Source organism: Callospermophilus lateralis, chromosome 12, assembly GCF_048772815.1.
Source record: "Callospermophilus lateralis isolate mCalLat2 chromosome 12, mCalLat2.hap1, whole genome shotgun sequence".
Lineage (NCBI taxonomy): Eukaryota > Metazoa > Chordata > Mammalia > Rodentia > Sciuridae > Callospermophilus > Callospermophilus lateralis.
The window spans coordinates 81952565-81973423 of record NC_135316.1 but is presented as its reverse complement, the minus strand read 5'-3'; the positions used below and the strand labels follow the sequence as shown (position 1 = coordinate 81973423).

The window sequence follows — 20859 nt, the reverse complement described above, 5'->3', positions numbered from 1 at the left end:
GATGAAAAAAATAAAATAAAAAAAAAAAAGAAAAAAAAAGATCTATTCCTTATTATTTTCCCTTCTTTCTTTCCTCCCTCTCATCCTCCTACTTCTACTCCATATCTTTATGCTATTCAATTCCCTCTTCCACTGCCTTCTTTCCCTTATTTTTCTTGGGCTTCCACATATGAGAGAAAACATTTCACTCTTGTTTTCCTGAGTCTGGCTTCCTTCACTTATTCTCCATTCCTATCTATTTACTGGCAGATGCCATATTTAGGCTGAGTAAAATTTCATTATATTTATATATCACATTTTCTTGATTGCTTCATCTGTTGATCGGCATCTGGGCTGATTCCATTATTTGGCTATTGTGAATTGTGCCGCTATAGAGCTATAATATGCTCATTTTAGTTCTTATTGAAAAATACCCAGGAGTGGGAAAGCTTAATCACCTGATGATTCCATTCCTAGTTTTTGGCGGAGTCTCCGTGTGGCTTTCCAAAGTGGTTTTAGTCATTTGCAGTTCCACCAACAATGTGTGAGTGTACCTTTTTTCCCAAATACTTGCTAGCATTTATTATTCTTTGTATTCTTGGTAATTGCTATTTTGACTAGAATAACACGAAATCTTAATGTTGTTTTGATTTTTATTTCTCTGGTTGTTAGAGATGTTAAACATTTTTTCATGTAGTTTTTGGCCATTTGTGTTTCTTTTCTGAAAAATTTCTGTTTAGTTCTTTTGCCCATTTATTGATTGGGCTGTTGTTGTTATTATTATTATTATTAATATTGGCATTTAATTTTTGAGTACTTTATATATTCTGGATATTAATCCCCTGTCACAGAAATAGCTGATAAAATTACTTCCTTATACCCTAAGTGTTCTTTTTACTCTCTCATTGTTTTCTTTTCTATGCAGAAGCTTTTTAATTTGATGGTATTCCATTTATTGATTCTTGGTTTTATTTCCTGAGCTTTAGGAGTGTTGTCAAAGTCAGTGCCCACAAAATAGGTAATATTTTATTAGGTATAATTTTATCATAGACCTGCCTTATCCTGATTTAGGTTTGTAATCCAGAATTCCTAGTGTAACTTTGGATATTTTCCACTGTAACAGACCACAAGAAAACAATGGGAAAAGTAGTGAAGACCATATCCAGGAGTTCTGGAATATGCAGACCTAGTATAACTCCTTTTAATATAATTTTAAGTCTTTTCTTAGTCTGTTGTATAAATTTCAAGTGCTTTACTAACTGGAGCATATGTTACTCTATTTTCAGTATTTACACATGTTTTTTCTTAGTACAATATCTCTGTGTAAGGAGAGCTATGATCAATTGATTTAACTCCAGTTTTGCCCTCGGTTCATTTAACAATTGGCAGTTTCTTCCCTTCGTTTCTTAGTTGACTTCATTATGTGTTGTTAATTTCTTATGTATTTTCCCCCAAGTTCTTTAAATTAAATGAATTTATTTTCACAAATTAACTAATGTTCTACTCCTTTAAAATAATGTCTCTGATCAGTTTTGTACAATGGCTTAAAATATTTAAATTTTAGCTTAAAATGGTTGAGTTAGATGCATAAATATTAAACCTTCTGAACATTCATGATGTTATAAATGAAATGTATGTTATAATGTTGTTTTATAATACCAAGGCAGCTAGTAAAGGAGGCAGATCAGACAGGATTTATTGGCAATATTACTACCTAATACGTAATTTCACTCATATTATTTTTTAGAAATTTTCTTTTTTCCTTTATTTTCTATTGTAATATACTTTAGGGACAAACATTGAATCTTTAATGTGAAGAGATTTTATAGAATGGGAAAAAAATCTGTTAACCTGCACCTCAGATAGAACATTAATCTCCAGGATATACAAAGAACTCAAAAAACTTAATAGCAAAAAAAAAAAAAAAAATCCTACAAATATTCCAATCAATAAATGGATACAGTAACTGAACAGGCACTTCACAGAAGAAGAAATACAAATGACCAACAAATATAAGAAAAAATGTTCAACACCTCTAGCTATTAAAGAAATGCATATTAAAACTACACTGAGTTTCCATCGCACTCCAGTCAGAATTGCCATTATAAAGAATATAAGTAACAATAAACGTGGGCAAGGGTGTGGGTGAGGGGGGGAGATTTACTCATACATTTCTGGTGGAACTGCAAATTGGTGTGACCAATCTGGAAAGCAGTGTGGAGATTTCTCAGAAAACTTGGAACAGAACAACTGTTTGACCCAGTTATCCCATTCCTTGGTATATACCCATGTTAAAATCAGCATACAACAGTGACACAATGTTTATAGCAGCTCCATTCACAATAGCTAAACTATGGAAGCAACCTAGATGCCCATAAACAGGTGACTGGATTTAAGAAGATGTGGCATATTATAAAAAATGAAATATTACTCAGATATTATGCCATTCACCAGTAAGTTTATGGATTTAGTGACTATCATGCTAAGTGAATTAAGCCAATCCCTCAAAACCAAAAGCCAAATAAATGTTCTCTCTGATATGTGGATGCTAACACACAATAAGAGAGTTGTGTAGGGAAGAATAGATAAACCCCTATCTCTCACCATGCACAAAACTCAACTCAAAGTGGATCAAGGACCTAGGAATTAAACCAGAAACCCTGCCTCTAATAGAAGAAAAAGTTAGCCCCAATCTCTGTCATATAGGATTAGGCCCATACTTCCTTAAGAAGTCTCCTATAGCACAAGAATTAAAATCAAGAATTAATAAATGGGATGCATTCAAAATAAAAAGCTTCTTCTCAGCAAAAGAAACAATCATTGAGGTGAATAGAGAGCCTACAGCTTGGGAGCAAATTTTTACCTGTTGCACATCACATAGAGCATTAATCTCTAGCGTAACTGAAGAACTCAAAAAGCTAAACACCAAAATAACAAATAACCCAATCAATAAATGGGTCAAGGAACTGAACAGGCACTTCTTAGAAGGTGATATACAATCAATCAACAAATATATGAAAAAATGTTCAACATCTGCAGCAATTAGAGAAATGCAAATCAAAACTACTCTAAGATTTTATTTTATTTTAGTCAGAATGGCATCTATCAAGAATACAAAAACAATAAGTGTTGGCTAGGATGTGGGGGAAGGCACACTCATACACTGCTGGTGGGACTGCAAAATAGGGCAGCCAATATGGAAAGTAATATGGAGATTCCTTGGAAAACTTGGAATAGAACTACCATTTGACCCAGTGATTCCACTCCTTGGTGTATATCCAAAGGACTTAAAAACAGTATACTATATGGACATAGCCACATCAGTGTTTATTGCAGCACAATTCACAATAGCAGAACCATGGAACCAACATAGATGCCTGTCAGTAGATGAATGGATAAAGAAAATGGGGTATACATACACAATGGAATATCACTCAGCAATAAAAGAGAATAAAACCATGATATTTGCAGGAAAATGGATGGAGTTAGAGAATATAATGCTAAGTGAAGTTAGCTAATCCCCTAAAACCAAATGTCAAATATTTTCTGTGATATAAGGAGTCTGATTCATAGTGGGGTTTGAGGGGAAGCATGGGAAGATTAGATGAACTCTAGATAGGGCAAAAGGGATGGAGGGGAATGGAGGGGGGATGGGGTGTAAAAAAGATGGTGGAATGAGATGGACATCATTACCCTAAGTACATGTATGAAGACATGAATGGTGTGAATATACTTTGTATGCGACTAAAGATATGAAAAACTGTGTTCTATATGTGTAATATGAATTGTAGTGCATCCTGCTGTCATATATAACAAATTAGAATAAAAAATAAAATTTAAAAAATGCCTAATGAAAAAGAAAAAGTTCATTGGATTTAACAGAGGGGAATGAAGGGAAGAAGGAGGGATGAGAATAGGAAAGATAATAGAAAGAATTGGATATAACTTTTTATGTTCATATATGAATCAGTGTAACTCCATATAATGTACAATCAATCACAAGAATGTGATCTAATTAGAATAAGTTATACTTCATGTATGTATAATATGTCAAAATATACTGTCAGTATATCTGAAAAGAACAAATAAAAAACCAGAATCTTTATTTTAAATGAGAACATATTTTAAACCTGTTATCTATAGTTAAGGGACTGTGAATTGATGAGTTAAAAAAAAAAGGAACTTTACTTTTGAAGTGAAAAGTAAATTTTTACATTGCATTTGATTGAGTGAAGAACGAAGGTCTGATTCCAATAGTACAGTTTCATTTATTATAATATTGAAATATCTAAGCATTTTTATGTGGAAAATACAAAAATTAACTTCCATAGCTAAATATATACAAATTTTTTGGCACATGTCTCATAATTTACAGTTTATATTCAGGTTTAAGTTAGAATGACTCACTAGAGTCATAATAAAACTTAAACTTTCGTTGAAATGAAGTGAGGATAAAGTAGCACCAATATCTAATGCTAGACACATGGAAAGTCCAAAACAAATTGTTTATTATTGTAGTTTTTTTCTCTGCTCTAAAATTTCAGAATTTTACTATGTTACTTTAAAAGGAGTATTTACTATTTCAAAAACATTTTTTTCAGAGTACTTTATGTAGTAGAAAACTCCCTGAGGTTAGTCTGATATATTTGATCTGCAGTGTTTTAAAGTATTTGAATTGAATTTAAAAATTAGGTGATTTGATATAAAAATTCTGATTTCATATTTTCTCTTGAAAAATATGGGAGAACTGGCAATATTGTACAATGACTGACTTGAGCAGGGTCCACTTTTAGATCCCTTTTCTCTCTGGTTTGAGTAAGTCCCCATCTAGCCCACTAATATGCATATCTGGTTACTTTCCACAAGAACTTGAGTTTTAAACATTTGGTTTAACCTCAACATTAATATTAGAGTAAGGTAGTTTGGGCCATGTTAGTTAAATGATTTTCTTAATAACAAAAAGATAATTAGTGTCAGTCAGCATTTTAATTTAATAAATCAATAATTGTTTATTATTATAGTTTTTTCTCTGCTCTAAAATTTCAGAATTTTACTGTGTTACCTTTAAAGGAGTATTTACTTAAAAAAATTTTTTTTTTCAGAGTACTTTCAAGTTTAAGTCAGAGAGTGATATTCATTTGGCAGAACACCATAAACAGGTTTTATATGATGGAAAACTTGCAAGTAGTATTGCCTTTACATATAATGCTAAGGCTACTGATGCTCAGCTATGCCTGGAATCATCACCAAAGGAAAATGCATCGATTTTTGTGCATTCCCCACATGCTCTAATGCTCCAGGTGGGTGAGTGGTAGCTTAGTTTTCATGTTCTTATCAGCATTGATGATATCTTTATACATTAAACATTGCTTATCTATAAACCTACCATTTCTGTTTCTGTTTTCAGATTCCGTACTTTTTTCTTGTTTTTTTTTTAAATTTTTTTATTTTTTTTTTATTGGTTGTTCAAAACATTACAAAGCTCATGGCATATCATCTTCCATACATTTGATTCAAGTGGGTTTTGAACTCCCATTTTTACCCCAAATACAAGTTGCAGAATCACATCGGTTACACATCCACATTTTTACATAATACCTTATTAATGACTGTTGTATTCTGCTACCTTTCCTATCCCCTACCATCCTCCCTCCCCTTCCCTCTCCTCTTTTTTTCTTGTTTTTGACAAAATACTTTACCTTGATCTTGTCCTCTTACTTTGAAATCTGTTCTGTTATCTTGAATCTCTGTGTCCTATGAAATAATATCTATTGATTACTTGAATGTATATTTGTTAGATATCAAAATATACTTTAAGAATGTATTACTCTCTAGCATAAAATTTACCTGAATGTCTTTAACTCCATTAGCAATATCTGTTATTCTACAATAACATTTGATTTTAACTTTATGTTTTCAGTGTAAATATCTCTCAACATGAGATTTCACATTTAAAAATGATTAGCAAAAGTATCTCAAATTTCTTACTTTATATGTGTATGAGTATCAAAACTATATAATTGAGGGTTTTTAAAATGTCAAACTTTATTGTTTAATTCCCTTGTAAAGAAAGTTATTTGGAAGAAAGAAACAGTGATGAAAAGTATGCCATAGAAGTTTAATAAACATTTTTGTTTTTGAATGTAGGATGTGAAAGCAATAGTAACACATTCAATTCATAGTGCAATTCATTCAATTGGAGGGATTCAAGTCCTTTTTCCACTTTTTGCCCAACTGGATAATCGGCAGCTCAATGACAGTCAAGTGGAAACAACTGTCTGGTAAGTTTTCTGTGTACAGTTGCCGGTATGTTTTACACACTTAGATTTACATTGTATCCTCATTGCATTGTATACTCAGATTTTGTCTTTGACATGGTAGTAAAAATTTGTTTAGAATTAAGGCAGATATCTATTTATACAATATAAAAATATATAACAGACTCTGATTACCATAAAGGAATATCTTCCTTGAGGGTAAAAAAAAATTCTTATTAGGTGTAGCATAATGATTATTAGTTATGTTGAGGAAAATTCTCACCTCTAACTTCATCCATTGTACATGCTCAGAGTTTTCCTTCTCAGATTGTAGAAAATTGCTAAGACCAAGTTTATTCCTCAAAATACTATTTTATACTAATTTATAAGTTATTACATAATTTATCTTAAAGAATGATGTTATTTTATAATGCTGTTATCATTACCTAAAATTAGTACAGTATTAATTGACATTAGGTTTTCTTCAATTATCTTCATTTTTTTTCTAGTCATTTTTTTCTTTTTAAAAAATTTTTATATATCTTCATTTTTGAGGACTCAGGTGTAGTGTCATATGTGTGTTTATATAAAAATGAGATATTTTAATGAGGTTTAGAATCTCTTATTTTTATGAAAAGTACCTTTTCCATCAAATTCTAATTTAATGTCATATGTTAGAATTTATGTATATATATGACATTAAATATAAATTATGACAGTGATTTTGACTATTTACAATATGCTTTTGGATTTTAAAGGACAGATTATATAGAAAACATTAATTATTAATCTAAAAGTAATTTAGGAATGCTTACTAGTATGTACACACACACCCAATTTTTAATTGATGGAATAAACGAATGAATGAAGCTATAGGAAAAATTCAAGATCCAAGAAATGTAATACATGAATTTCTTATATTAACTAATTTACCTGTTAATGACATTCTATTTTAGTTTTGCTAATAATATTGTTCCTCTATTGGGACGGTCTTTGTGTAAAGTATAATCTGAAATGTAAATGAATATAAATATGACCAGTGCATTTATGATATTCAGCTCCCATCTGTGGATTGGTCATGTTTTGTTTTACCTCAAATAGTGTAAAGGCTGGCGTTTTGGAATTTAACAGCTTTGAATGAGAATCCTGAGGTTATGTCCTGCTGCAATACTACTTTGCTATGTGATCTTAAATAATTTCATTGGGAGGCAGATCAGTATAATGGAAAAATAAAACTTTAACTTGTAGTTCTGGATTTATATTCAAAATATTTTGCTATTTTTAATGTAGGTGAACCAGGATACATTATGATTAATAACTAAAAAAAAGATAGTAAGTGCTATGAAGATAAATTAGAGAAAATTATTTGTAATTTATATATTATTTTTGAATTAATATGAAATACATATTAATTTTTTAATCTGAATTAGATTTTGTTGCTTAGGGAAGAGAAGGTTTAGAAAGATTATACAGTTTGAAATTTTATAAATAACTTATCACAGGAATTTATTTCTTCATGAAGAACTATTATAAAATTAGTTCTGAAATCATATTCAAAAGGTAATCTAGTCTGTTCATCCAGGATCCATAGTTTTTTTTTTTTTTTACTACTCATCTTCAAAGCTCACTTTGGTATTTATATTATATTTTGATACTTAAATTGAATTTATTTCATCAAGGAGATAGAAGACAGTGAAAGGAATTAGCATAGTGATTTTGTTAGATTTGTTTGCTTTCAGTTCCTAGTTCCTTTTGATCATTTGCCTTATTTCCTTAAAATTAATTTCTAATTTCAAAATTTTCAGTAATGTGTATTATGTTCTTAATTTATAGCTAATATGTATAATAGGAATGGTATCACTCTCTTTTTAGTAATAATTCATATCCAATTCTAAGCTGCTTTATAATAGTTACACGATATTTTGAGTTCTTATCTATTAGTTTTTCATTCTTTTATGACCCTTTATATCTGGGCAAAAGGTTTACTCTTTTGTGGAAAATTGAATGAGTCATGTACTCTTTTGTTATTTCAAGGCTTGAAAGGGCCAGTATAGAAAAGTATGTGCATCAGTGATAGAGTCATTCATTTTTAAAAATGTTAAAAACAAATTGTGAGGGCTGGGGATGTAACTCAGTGGTAGAACACTTGCCTCCTGTGCTTGAGGCCCTAGGTTCAATCTCCAGTGCTCCAAAATAATTACATTAATAAATAATATAAAAGAAAGCAAGTTGGTAAGTGGGATTTCTCCATTTGAAGAATACAAATTCTTTGGCTGAGGTTGTAACCCAGTAGTAGAGTGCTTGCTTAGCATGTGTGAGGCACTGGGTTGGATCCTCAGCACCACACAAAAATAATTAACTAAATAAAAGAAATAAAGATAGTGTGTCCATCTACAACTAACAAGGTTTTTTTTTTTTTTTTTTTTAAAAAGAATATAGATTCTTAACCATGCAAGAGTTTATAGAATTTTGTGTTTTATGCTTATATCATCAATTTATAATGATAAATGCAACCTTGAAGTAGATATACCATCTTATTTTTAGTCAATATTGAATTGTTCTAGATGGATGAGAATCCTTTGAAGTTTTTAAATCTTCCAGAGAAAATTCAACAACATACCCTTCTTTGCATAATAAATACATGAGAGAACTTTGCAATATTGTCCAATTTTCACTTACTTTTTGGAGAAATTGAGTGAAGCTCTAAAATAAGTTTACTCTGCCTTCTCTGTTTCAAGCTGAAGCATTTTATTTTCCATGCATTTTACTAAGTAGTTTTTTTTTTTTTTAAGGTACTAGGAATTGAATCCATGGCCTCCTGCATGTGAGGCAAGCACTCTTTCACTGAATTATACCCTCACCCATTAAGAAGTTCTTTTTAATGAAATAGCCTACTGTTTCCATAAACCTTACCTTTCTTGGCACAAGTGTACCATATCTATCAACTTTGATGACGTTTTAGTAAATATAGGAGATTTATAAGTAAAATAATTTATTGATAGGTAGTGATCTTGTTTTCTGGATCTCTGAGGATGGGTTTTATATGTGCAGGAGAATTTTTGTGACTTTGAATTGCTTTGAATCCTACATATTATAGTTGTTACTCTATACATGGATTTCCAAGTGAGACTATTTGGGTTCAAATCCTGAGCTTAATGTTGATTATTAAAGAATAATTTTGACCATTGCATAACTGGAATAGTAGTGAAGTAAAGAACTGTTTATACTAAGTGCAATAAAATATATAGATCACATACAGGAAGCGTACATTCTGATTTTAATTATTATGATGACAGTGAGATAAGTGATCCTACAAGGTTCTATCTAAATACTATAGGTTTACATTTAAAATATTACTTATCACTAATCCTTAAGAAATAAGTAGCTGTAATGCTCTTTTTTTGTTTGTTTGTTTGTTTGTTTAATTTTTTGGGGGTGCTGGAGATCAATCCCAGGGCCTTGTGCATGCAAGGCAAGCACTCTACCAACTGAGCTATATATCCAGCAGTGTAGTGCTCATTCTGAGTCTTCTTTCTAATGATGATACTGTTTACATTGAAGAATCACTTATTTTTTATTAAATAGGACTTGTATAACTGGTTTTATTTTTATTTATTTTTTTTTTAATTTCTTAAATTTTTTATTGATTTTTTAAAATAAATGACAGAGGAATGCATTACAATTCATATTAAACATATAGAGCACAATTTTTCATATCTCTGGTTGTATATAAAGTATATTCACACCAATTTGTGTCTTTATACATGTACTTTGGATAATGATGTACATCACATTCCACCATTATTACTAACCCCCGCCCCCTCCTTTCCCCTCCCACCCCTCTGCCCTATCTAGAGTTGTCTTTTCCTCCCATTCTCCCCCTGCCTACCCCACTATGAGTCAACCTCCATATATCAGAGAAAACATTTGGCATTTGTTTATTGGGGATTGACTAACATCACTTAGCATTATCTTCTCCAACTTCATCCATTTACCTGCAAATACCATGATTTTATTCTCTTTTATTGCTGAGTAATATTTTTTTTTAATTAATTTTTATTGTAGGTTGTTCAAAACATTACATAGTTCTTGATATATCATATTTCACACTTTGATTCAAGTGGGATATGAACTCTCATTTTTACCCCATATACAGATTGCATAACTGGTTTTAAACTATCCACATTTTCTAGATGTAATGGCTTAGAATTGAAGTATGTGTTAACTCAGGTGTGGAAGTCAACATAAAGTCATAGAAGCCTGGAAAGGTTTTAGATGATTTCAACGTAATTGGTTATTGAACTTAGCTTCCCTGTAGAATTTAAATCTTCTTAAATAATATTATTTATTGCCTTTAAGTAAAAGTATATAGCCTTTATTATTATGTAGAAACTAATTAGTAGATGAATGTTATTAAACTGAGTCAAATAAGTTTTGGAAAAACAGTTTTTTTTTTTTATGTGATCTATTTTCATCAAGTAACTTAGGCCAAAGTATAGTACTGTTGTGACTTCATCCTATTTAGATTTAGTTTCGATCATCTTGATTAATCTCCAAAATGTCCAAGGCTATTTGGATGTTTTGTCCTTCCTTAGGGACTAGTCTTGTTTTATATTGAAATAATTAATTCCACTTAATCCTCTTAGTATGGAGATCAATAAATTAAAATGCCTTTCACTAAATATTTGATATTTATTTAATAATGAAAAGTCAAACAACTGATTAATAAATAATTGAAGAAACTTAATTTCAAATCTGAAATGACATTATATCTTTTATATTTTTTCTGGCAATGACTCAATAAATTAAATAGTAATTTCATTCTCCTTTGAGATGGGTGATTATATATATTGGTTGCAAATAGCATATCCTTACCTAGGATAATTTTTACTTTAATAACATACATAGTTACATTCTACAGGCAATATAAAACAAAACAAACTTTCAGCTTGGTGTGACATAGGGGAACTTTGCTTTGAAAAAATATACATTTTCTGGGACCAAGGTATAAATTGATTTTTGAATACATTGATTTTGTATACTGACAGAAATTCTTATTAGAGTGGTACAATGGGTAAGTGTACCGTTGACTCAAATCCTTTTCTGACTCTCTAGTCAAGTTCTAGTAGTATATGACATTTATTGAGTACCTGCTATTATATTTGTTTCATTTCAAAGATAATTTCATTACCAATTTAATAAATGTTTAAAAAATGGCAAACAAATATTACTGTGTGATGTCAGCAGGGCATTGTTTCTGAAAATATGTAAATATAACTGAATAAATTATAGGGCAATAAAAATATTTTAAGTATTTTAATTGTGTTATCTAATTATGCTAATGACGAGGAAGAAATAAATTGAATAACTTTCTCAAAATCACAGGTACTCAATATTTATAATGTAAAGTTTAATAAAGGATTGGACAGAAATCTCATCCTGAAAGATTGAAAGTATTTATGTCAATGATCCTGTTAAATTAAGGGTCCTCTTGTCATGTGAAAATTTATGGCTCATTAATTTATATACAGAATTTAAATCATGATTCTCTTTCTTTAAACTATGTTGCTAACCAAAGTTATTCCAATAATTAACTTGAATTGTGCAGCCCCTTAATTACTAATTAACTCCCTTAATAGTTAAATATTTTGTTGTAGTTATGATTAGAACTATTGTCATGTAAAGCAACAAAATTACCTGGAAATTTTAAATAATTTATTGTCTACCTTAATTTTATTTTTCAGAAGACATAAAAATGACTAACCATATTTTCTGATTTTTAATTCAGGAAAAAGTGCCTATTACATATACACTATTAAAATTCTGTAATGTCATTTAATCCCACTGATTTAAAAATGATACATGATTGCTTCTACTAGACAAAAGAAGTCAATACCTGTTTGTAATTATGGTTTTCCTCTTTGGTATATAGAATATAATTAATACTTTTATTTTGAAAATATTTTATCAGGCTATAGCTTATTCATTCATGTTTCCCGTACTTTTAAATATTTTTTCAGAAATGATATAACACTAGAACTGAATAGTCATATTTTGATTGTCTTTGTTAAAAATTTTACTATCTTGGCAATGATGAAATCATCTTTGATATGAAATGTGGGACATAAAAATGCATTTTATGCACATATGCTATAAGAATTAGAGGAGAAAATAATTTGTTCAGTGAGATTTAACTAGAATGAAATAAAATTTATATTGAATTTAGTGTGCAAAATAATTTAAGGAGTGAAAAATAAAATACATTTAACTATTCTGTCTTAAACCTAGGGAAATTATAATGTAAAGTTCAAGGAGCCTTTACTTCTTTGTCAGACAACTCCTTTTTACTAAATTGTGTCTTTATGGAAGAAAGCTAATAATATGGTTTATTACACATATAGAAATTTAATTAGTTTATCACCTGTTAATTTTAAGAAGGAAATTTTGTTTTCTTTGAGATTTTTCTGATATCAAATCAGGTATGGGAAAAAAGGAATGCTTTTACAAATCTTTTAGGTAACAGCTAGTAGAATTCACAACAGTGTATGTGCATTCTCTTGAATTTAATAGTGAAAGTAAGAGTAATGTAATACATATAGAAAAATATTCAAAACACAAGAATGTGAATAGAACCCTAGAACAATAGTTAGTATAAAGTAAGGTGAAAACAAGCCATAAATCCTGGTTTTACACATTAATTACTAAAAGACAAAAATCACATATTCATTCAAACACCAAAATCCAAATGTGTGACTTTAAAGAGAAAGCATCTCATGTAAAAACAAATGCCCAAATATAGGTCTCAATTTTTGGTTTACAAATAGTTTAGCAGTTTTTTTCAAATTTTCAAATTTTTAATTTTAATTTTAAAATTTTTTAAAATTTTCTAATACAAATGTGAATACTTTGATATAGAATGCATGGCTAATTATCTTTATCTAAATGAGTACAAATTCTTCATTTGCTTGCTAGAATAATATCATTTAGTTTAACCTCATGAAATAATATAAAGTAATTCATCGTTGTTATATTTTTTTATCTACAAAGTTGACATTATCAACCTGTTCTAAAATGTTTTCCAAAATTTTGACTTCTTTCACAAATTGATGAACTCTATATAACTCTATACAAACAATAATGAATTCATTTCACTTAATTTATTATTGTTTTATATATTCTTCCTACAGGAGAGTCAGTACATGCTGCATGTCTAGAGTTATAAATTTTCTATAGCATCAGTTGTACTGATCCCTTATTAAAAAGTTGAAGTAATCTGTAATGACTACATTGGAGTACACCTTTTTGTATGGGGATAGACTGTTGTTTCTGTCTATACTGTACAGTTTGCAGAACAAGTAAATGGTCCCTTTCACTGGTTTCCTGATGCAGAGGAGGTATCTTTGATTTATTTATTTTCTTAGGGGTCAGGTAGCTTATAAATTCAGCTTAAAAATTTGGTTAGTTTCATATCCAGAACATGCATATACGTTTTGGCCCTGTAATCCATCTACCATACTTATTATTTCAGGTGACATTATTAAGGATCTCTCTTGGGTTACCCAATATTTAGAAATATGGAAGGATCACTTTGATTTTACTTTTTTTACAGTAATAGGTAGCTTGTATGTGGTCTTATTGATGTGATGGAAAATTAAGGTTAATGCCTTCCTCTGCACGGGTAATCTGCAAAATCTCTACCTTTAAATCTGTACTCTGTAGTTATTGTTACAAGATAGCTGAAGCTAAAACTGGAAGGCAGGGCATAAGGCTCAGCTGGAAGAAGTATGGAGGGTAGGTAGATATTATCCTTTTTGAAAGTAAAGTTGACTCAAAGCAGTTTGCGTATTCAGTATGTATGTCTTGTAATTTTGAAATCCAAGAACACTAACTAGACATCTTTAGTATAGTTGAAGGCCTGATCGTTAAGCAGATTTAAGAATATAAGAAATTCTAGTAGGCTAGGATGAGTAGTCAGGAAACCATAGGTAATCAATATAGTACTGACTATTTCTTGTGAGATGAATGTAGAAGATAAATATTATATACATGTATGCAGTTGGTGACAAATATCTTTTATAGTCATGCTAGGAGATATGGGACTTGGTGCCTTTAGAATTTTATTCAGTAGTAAAGAGACTAGATACATAGTCCCTTCTAAGCATGTCTCTGTCTAGCTTTGATGAGGATCCAATATCAGATGGCAGATCCTCACATTGATCATTCAGATTTATAAATAGGGCTCCTTATAAAAGGAATCTTTGAAAAAGACTGCCTTGAAAGTGAACTTATGAAATGTTGAACAAATACACACACACACACACTCACACACACACACACACACACACACACACACACACACACAAACACATACATAAATGCCTTGCAGATAGATTTCTGCTGGAGACACAGAAGAAAGTCTCATGCACTTAACCCTCAATAATTCATTGGCTAATAGCAGAAGATCTATTTTTCTGGTGACTTTATATCTCAGGAGAGTATTGACATATGCTTACTAGAGTTTGATTTCTATACAAATCATAGATTTAGTTATTTTTATTTTAGCATTTTCTGTGATATTTTTGATGAAAATATTATTGAATTTGAACTCCTTTATTTTATTTTTTATTGATTTAAAAAAATGAGAGCAGAATGCATTACAATTCTTATTACATGTATACAGCATGATGCTAAGTCTGTTTATCCACAATGTCAATAAAAATCTTTAAAAAACAGATTCAGAGTTCTTTAAAACTTTCCCATTAATAAAGACAAATTACAAATGAAGTATATAAAGTAGTTCAATTTTGAAAAAAAAAAAAAACCTCTGATTCAGTTTTTTAAAGATTTTTATTGACATTGTGGATGAATAGACTTAGCATCTTGGAATCACATTCTTTTTTGAATATTTATTCCTGAAAATTAGTTTAATCTGAGCATTTATTAATGGTTTTCTAGAAGAAGTGAAAGTTTTTTTTTTTTTTTTTTTAATTGTGCTTGCATCCGTTATACATCTGGCAAATACACAGGAATGACAATATGCTTCAGGCATGGAAGAAAAAATTTGGAGCATACCAGTACTGCGCATAATATTTTCTTTCCATTGCATCCAGTTTTCTCTTCTTCTTGTGTGTCAACTCTTCATAAATAGAGAAGATTTTTTTATATCACGTAATAGCAGTTTGAAGATGAACCTTATTTAATAGTTTTTAAAAATATTAAGTATATATTTTACAATATTTTCTTCCCCAAGTTGGTGCCTGATTTTTTTATGATGAAACTTTAGAGACTCCTGTTGGAGTCACAAAATTAGTGGGTGTGCCCTAAAGTACAATGAAATAGGAGTAAGACATTCTGGTGTGGTATTGCATAGTAGGGTGACAGTGAATAGTGATACTGTATTATATGTTTGAAAAAGATAGAAGAAAGGATTTTGAATGTTTTTATCATAAAGAGATGATAAATGTTTGAGGAGATAGAAATGTTTTGCCTGATTTAAACATTATGAAATGTATAGATGTATTGAAAACATTACGTGGTTTTCCCAATGATATGTACAAATGTTGTGTTTTTATATATCAGTTTTAAAGTATTGTATTTGGAAGGGAAATTGACTGCTACTATGGACAAACCATGAGTTATAATTAATATTATTATGGCTTTCTGTCTGCAAATGAATTTTTAAACAACTGTTACAAATTGTTACCAGTAGCAAAAGGTAGTTGTAAATGATATTAAGTTATGTAAAATATCATCAAAATAACATGCTGAGGAGAAAGCTTTTTTATCATGCTTGCATCCGTTACACATCTGGCAAATACACAGGAATGACAATATGCTTCAGGCATGCAAGAAAAAATTTGGAGCATACAAGTACTACGCATAATATTTTCTTTCCATTGCATCAAGTTTTCTTTTCTTCTTGTGTGTAAACTCTTCAAAAATAGGGAAGATTTTTTTATAACACGTGATAGCAGTTTGAAGATGAACCTTATTTTTAATAGGAGGCAAGAATTTCTTGTTTTCGTTATTGTGTAAGATTGCAAACAACTTCAGAACCTTAAAAGAAGTCATGATGTTCATCAGTATTGCAGCCAGAATATAGACATTTATATACTTTAGAGAGGATCAACCCCCAGAAACTTGGACAGAATATACAGAATGAAAATGAAAGCAAAATGAGACTTTCTTTTGCCTCATATAAGAAGAAATAGTATAACCAAGGAAATTTGCCCAAGGAAACTTACAGACTTTAATCCATTTACATGAAGGTGAAATGAAGATTTATGAAACAAGAATTTTTATGAGACATTTTTAGTTTTTATCATGTCAATTTTTGTATAACTAGAATAGTGTAGTTGATATGGGTAGTGAGTAATTGTAATGTAACGCAGAGAAGGAAGAGTAAGTAAGATTTTATATTTAATATGTTAGGCATTAAAGCTTTAGTATTTTGGTGTGGAGGATGGGTATTAAATCTGCACCTCATTTTTGCAGCCATAGCTACTGAAAGTAGTTAGAGGCAAACAAGCTATTAGGAAATTATGGGGGAAAACTATAAGCAATTGAGTCTTGTTTGTTCTCATGAATCTGCATTAATATGCCCTAAATAATTGCTTCCTTCTCATTGGAAAGGAAGATAACAGCCTTAATATAACCAGGAAAATTCAGTACAGGAACTCTGAATAGGCCTTGTTCAGAAGGGGCTCTTTCAGTTTTCTGGTTCTGGAGGGATAGCCTATCATCATTTATTATGGGTATTGAGCTATTGTAATATAATCCTGTTTGCAGTGTCAGTCATAGTCAACTGTGATTAAGTGTGTGAATTTGTCAAATTATTTGGTCTAGGGGCATTGTGGATAGCTTCTACTTTGGAATAGGCAAGGTGCTGTTCTGTATGAGAACTTAAAAGAATATGGTGTTTCTGTGTATTCTGGATCATACATACTGGAATATCTTATGTGTAAGATAAATAAGAATTAGATAGTAGGTAAGTACAGGAGAGTGTAACGAAATCTGAAATATGCATTAATATACACGTTTGCTATGTGAGATCAAATTAATCCTGAAACTTTTGACTTTACACCATAGAGATTTATATATTGCTTAATTGACTGTATGTAGTTCCCTTAGCAATCTAGGGTTTTGGATCTCACTCTTATTTTTCAAAATAGCATTCCTTGTAATAGAGCAGAGAAGGATGAGAGAATTATGCTTAGGCTTTTCACTTTTGTTGCTCATAAGAGATTTCTGTTCTCATTCTGTTGATTTAGTCACATGAGTAAAGGAGCTAGCAAATGTGGTCTTCTGTGTAGACAAGAAAAAAGGAATAATACTTAGAATTTGATAATAACTAAGATTATCTTTGGTATACTTGGTTTCTTAGCTTGTAAAATTAGTGAGTTACAGAGATTTTTTTGTCTGTGTTATAATTCTTCATTGTAAAAGATGTGAAGAATATTGGGGATGTTGTTCTATAATAGTGTTAATTTTAATTCTAACTGGTGATATTTCCTTTGTCATCTGCCAATATCAGGCCACATTGAATAAATCCCATTAACATGTTAAGATAAAGATAGGGATACAGAAGGATTATTTGTGGAAGAGGGTATTGGATCATCTTAGTTTGGAATTTCATTTAAATTAGTGGGAATTAAAAATTTCAGTTGCAATTAAGAGTAAGAGATGGAATAAGCAGTCTATTATATTTTTCCCACTCAATACAAGAATAAAACCTTATATGATCAGAATCTATGGAACAGCTATTTAAGAGCTCTGAAAACTGAATAGTAGCAGGTTAGTTGGAGAAAAAGTAGAATTCAATTACTTTTGTGCTGTTGATGATTCCCTATAGTTTTTGTCCCTCCATATTCCCTGGAGTGCACTGCATGCACTGGAGATCTGGAATTGAGTACCTGGATGCCATGAATTGCAAGCTCCAGGAGAAACTCTCTAGCGCTTGTATATGAGTTCCTTGTTGATTTTTCTGTTCTTTAACCTGTTCTGTCACATCCAGATCCTCATGTAGTCTAATAATGGTAGAGATAGTGATACCAGTGGAGCCCAAACTGTGAGGGAAGGATCACCTTTCCTTGGATCAGTGGAATTAGTGTCGTTAGAGGGTGAGGTAAACACCTGTAAGTTAGTTACCTCTCTGTCTTCCCGTTTATGACTCTGGATATGGGAAAAGTTATAGAAGTACACAGCAGAATAAGGAAATTAGCTTTCTGACAGGAGAAAGGAAGAGCTGCAGAACCAGAAATTATCAGGAAAATCATTGAAAGGGAAGAATGTGAGAAAATAATTCTATAAAATTGTTAATAAACTCTGCCAGGTGCTGTATGTGCATGGTTCTAATCTAGATCAGAGATTCTAGCCAGTGTAATAGGAGTTGTAGAGATTGGGAAGAAAAAAAATCAGTTTTTGCAGATGATATGATTTGCCAAGAATTGAAAGGCACACAATATTCTAGTGTTACTAAGCATGATTAACAAGGTTTCATGATGCAAGGTTCTTAGGTAAAAATAGACTATTTCTATTAACAGTGTACAGAAGGACACCAAATTTAAAAATACCATAAACATTGGCTTCAAAAATTTATGTGTTTAAATGAAAATTTTTCAAAACAAATACAAGATTAATGCACCGAGAACTACAAATTGCAGATGAAAGAAACAAAGACCTAAATAAATGTTATACTCTATTCCTGGGTAGGGCAATTTGACATGGTAAAGATGACATTAAATTTGTATGTAGATTAACACAAAACCATTCTAAATTCCTGAATATGTATATTGATATGGAAAAGATGTTTCTAAAAGTCATATGGGAAAACCAAGTAACAATTTTAAAAAATAATAAATTTGAAATGATTGTAATTACCCAGCTTTAAGACTCACTGTAAAACTATAATAATGAAGGCAGTATGATATTAACAAAGTGATAAATGCATGTATCAGTGGAACAAAATTGAATTCAAAAGTGGTACCACACATTTATGGGTAATTGATTTTTGGTAAAGGTGCAAAAGCAATTCAATGGAGGAAGAATTGACATATTCCAAACAAAACAAAACAGAACAAAAACAACTTTGAGAGTTAGTTTTTTAGCATTCTGACATTTTTAGTACATATTGAATATATTTAGTAATATGAGAAAACAACTTATGAAAAGACTGTTGAGTTCTTAAACTGTAAGTTCTGTCAAGATACCATATACAAATATATAATAATAAATCACAGGAGGTTTAGGATTAATTTCTTTATATGTGTATACTTTAAAATTTCCTTCATAGCACAGATGGAATCACATTTAACTCACAATTTTTTGAACTTTCAAATTTTTTGCTGTATTGTTGGAAATAGGCTAATGAAATGTAAAATCTGTTTTGAAACAAAGGAAGATATAAATGTGTAATTGCCTAACTTTTAATAAATCCTTTGCTATGTGTTTCTAATTACCCATGACAGTGGTAGCAATTCAGTGTATGAATCTGCTTACCTTCATATCAGGCTGAAGGAAAAGGTAGAAATTACAAAAGAGAGATTTCATGACCCAGGACAGGTTTAATGATTTCATGTGGCACTTGTGTATTCCATGTGTTCCTACATTTTACTGTGTTGCATTTCAATGTTTTCCTTTTCTGACTTCACAGATAAATGCATTTTATTTTCCTTGACATGAAGCTCCACTTCATGTTTGTACTGACACATGTGACAGTTTGTGTGTCTGGATCTCATTGCATATTTTAGACAGTTGTCGTCTTTGAGATTGATTCTAAAGGAGTTCCTTGTGTTAAATTGACTGCTAAATGTGCTTGCAGTTGGAAACTTTTGGTTTATATCTCTCTAATTTTGAACTGGGAAGGAATCTAACCCTTCTCATTTATTGAGAGATTATTTTTGTGTCTGTGTCACCTGGAACTAAGGATCTTGGATGTGAATTTAAGTTGATTTCATTCATAGTTTTGTTCTTGTTGTGATCAATCTCACCATAAAAGAGTTTTACAGTGCAGAAATAGTATAGATTCTATGGTTTTAGATATTTTTATGTAATCTAATCTTCTTTTGAAAAATTTCAGTGTTTTTCAGTACTGAAGTAGGCTACGTAAGAAAATGTGAAAAGAATTTTCTCATTTACTGTTATTTTAAATCTTACTTGGGACTTAATCTTCTGAATTTATTTTGATGATTAGTTTGCTAGTAAGATTTCTCAAGAGATTAAATGCATGTTTGTCAAAGGGAGAGGGAAGTGGTAATTTTTGTATAAGTTAGTTACATTCTTCTTAACAAAAGATGTTTCTTTAAAGCCAATCTAGCTGTGATAATTTGCTTGAGTCAGTACAAAGCAAATCAAATAGCTACTTTCTATCTTCTGAGAGCTGCCTTTGAAGTGATCTTAGATCATATATTCATTCTCCATCATTTTATTTATCAACTTTATGATATATTATGTCTCTAACTAAAATACCTCAACGATAATAATGCTTTTTGGATCACATTACATGAATTGTCTACTTTAGTTATTTTTAAAAATTAAGTGAAAAATGGAATGAAATTACAGTGAAATCAAGTAAAAATCTACATTAGTATAAATTTTTAGACTCTAAATATAGTATATGTTTTAT

General features: G+C 30.5%; 1 protein-coding gene across 4 annotated transcripts in view; it reads left to right on the top strand.

The window, feature by feature from the left end:
- Nbea (neurobeachin) overlaps positions 1-20859 on the top strand; it is a 622915-nt gene that overhangs the window by 117430 nt on the left and 484626 nt on the right. For all 4 annotated transcript variants that reach the window (XM_076872612.1, XM_076872611.1, XM_076872614.1 and 1 more), the window contains exons 9-10: positions 5082-5279; positions 6127-6260. In XM_076872612.1, coding sequence (XP_076728727.1) covers positions 5082-5279; positions 6127-6260 — 332 coding nt within the window. The remainder of the gene's footprint in view (positions 1-5081; positions 5280-6126; positions 6261-20859) is intronic.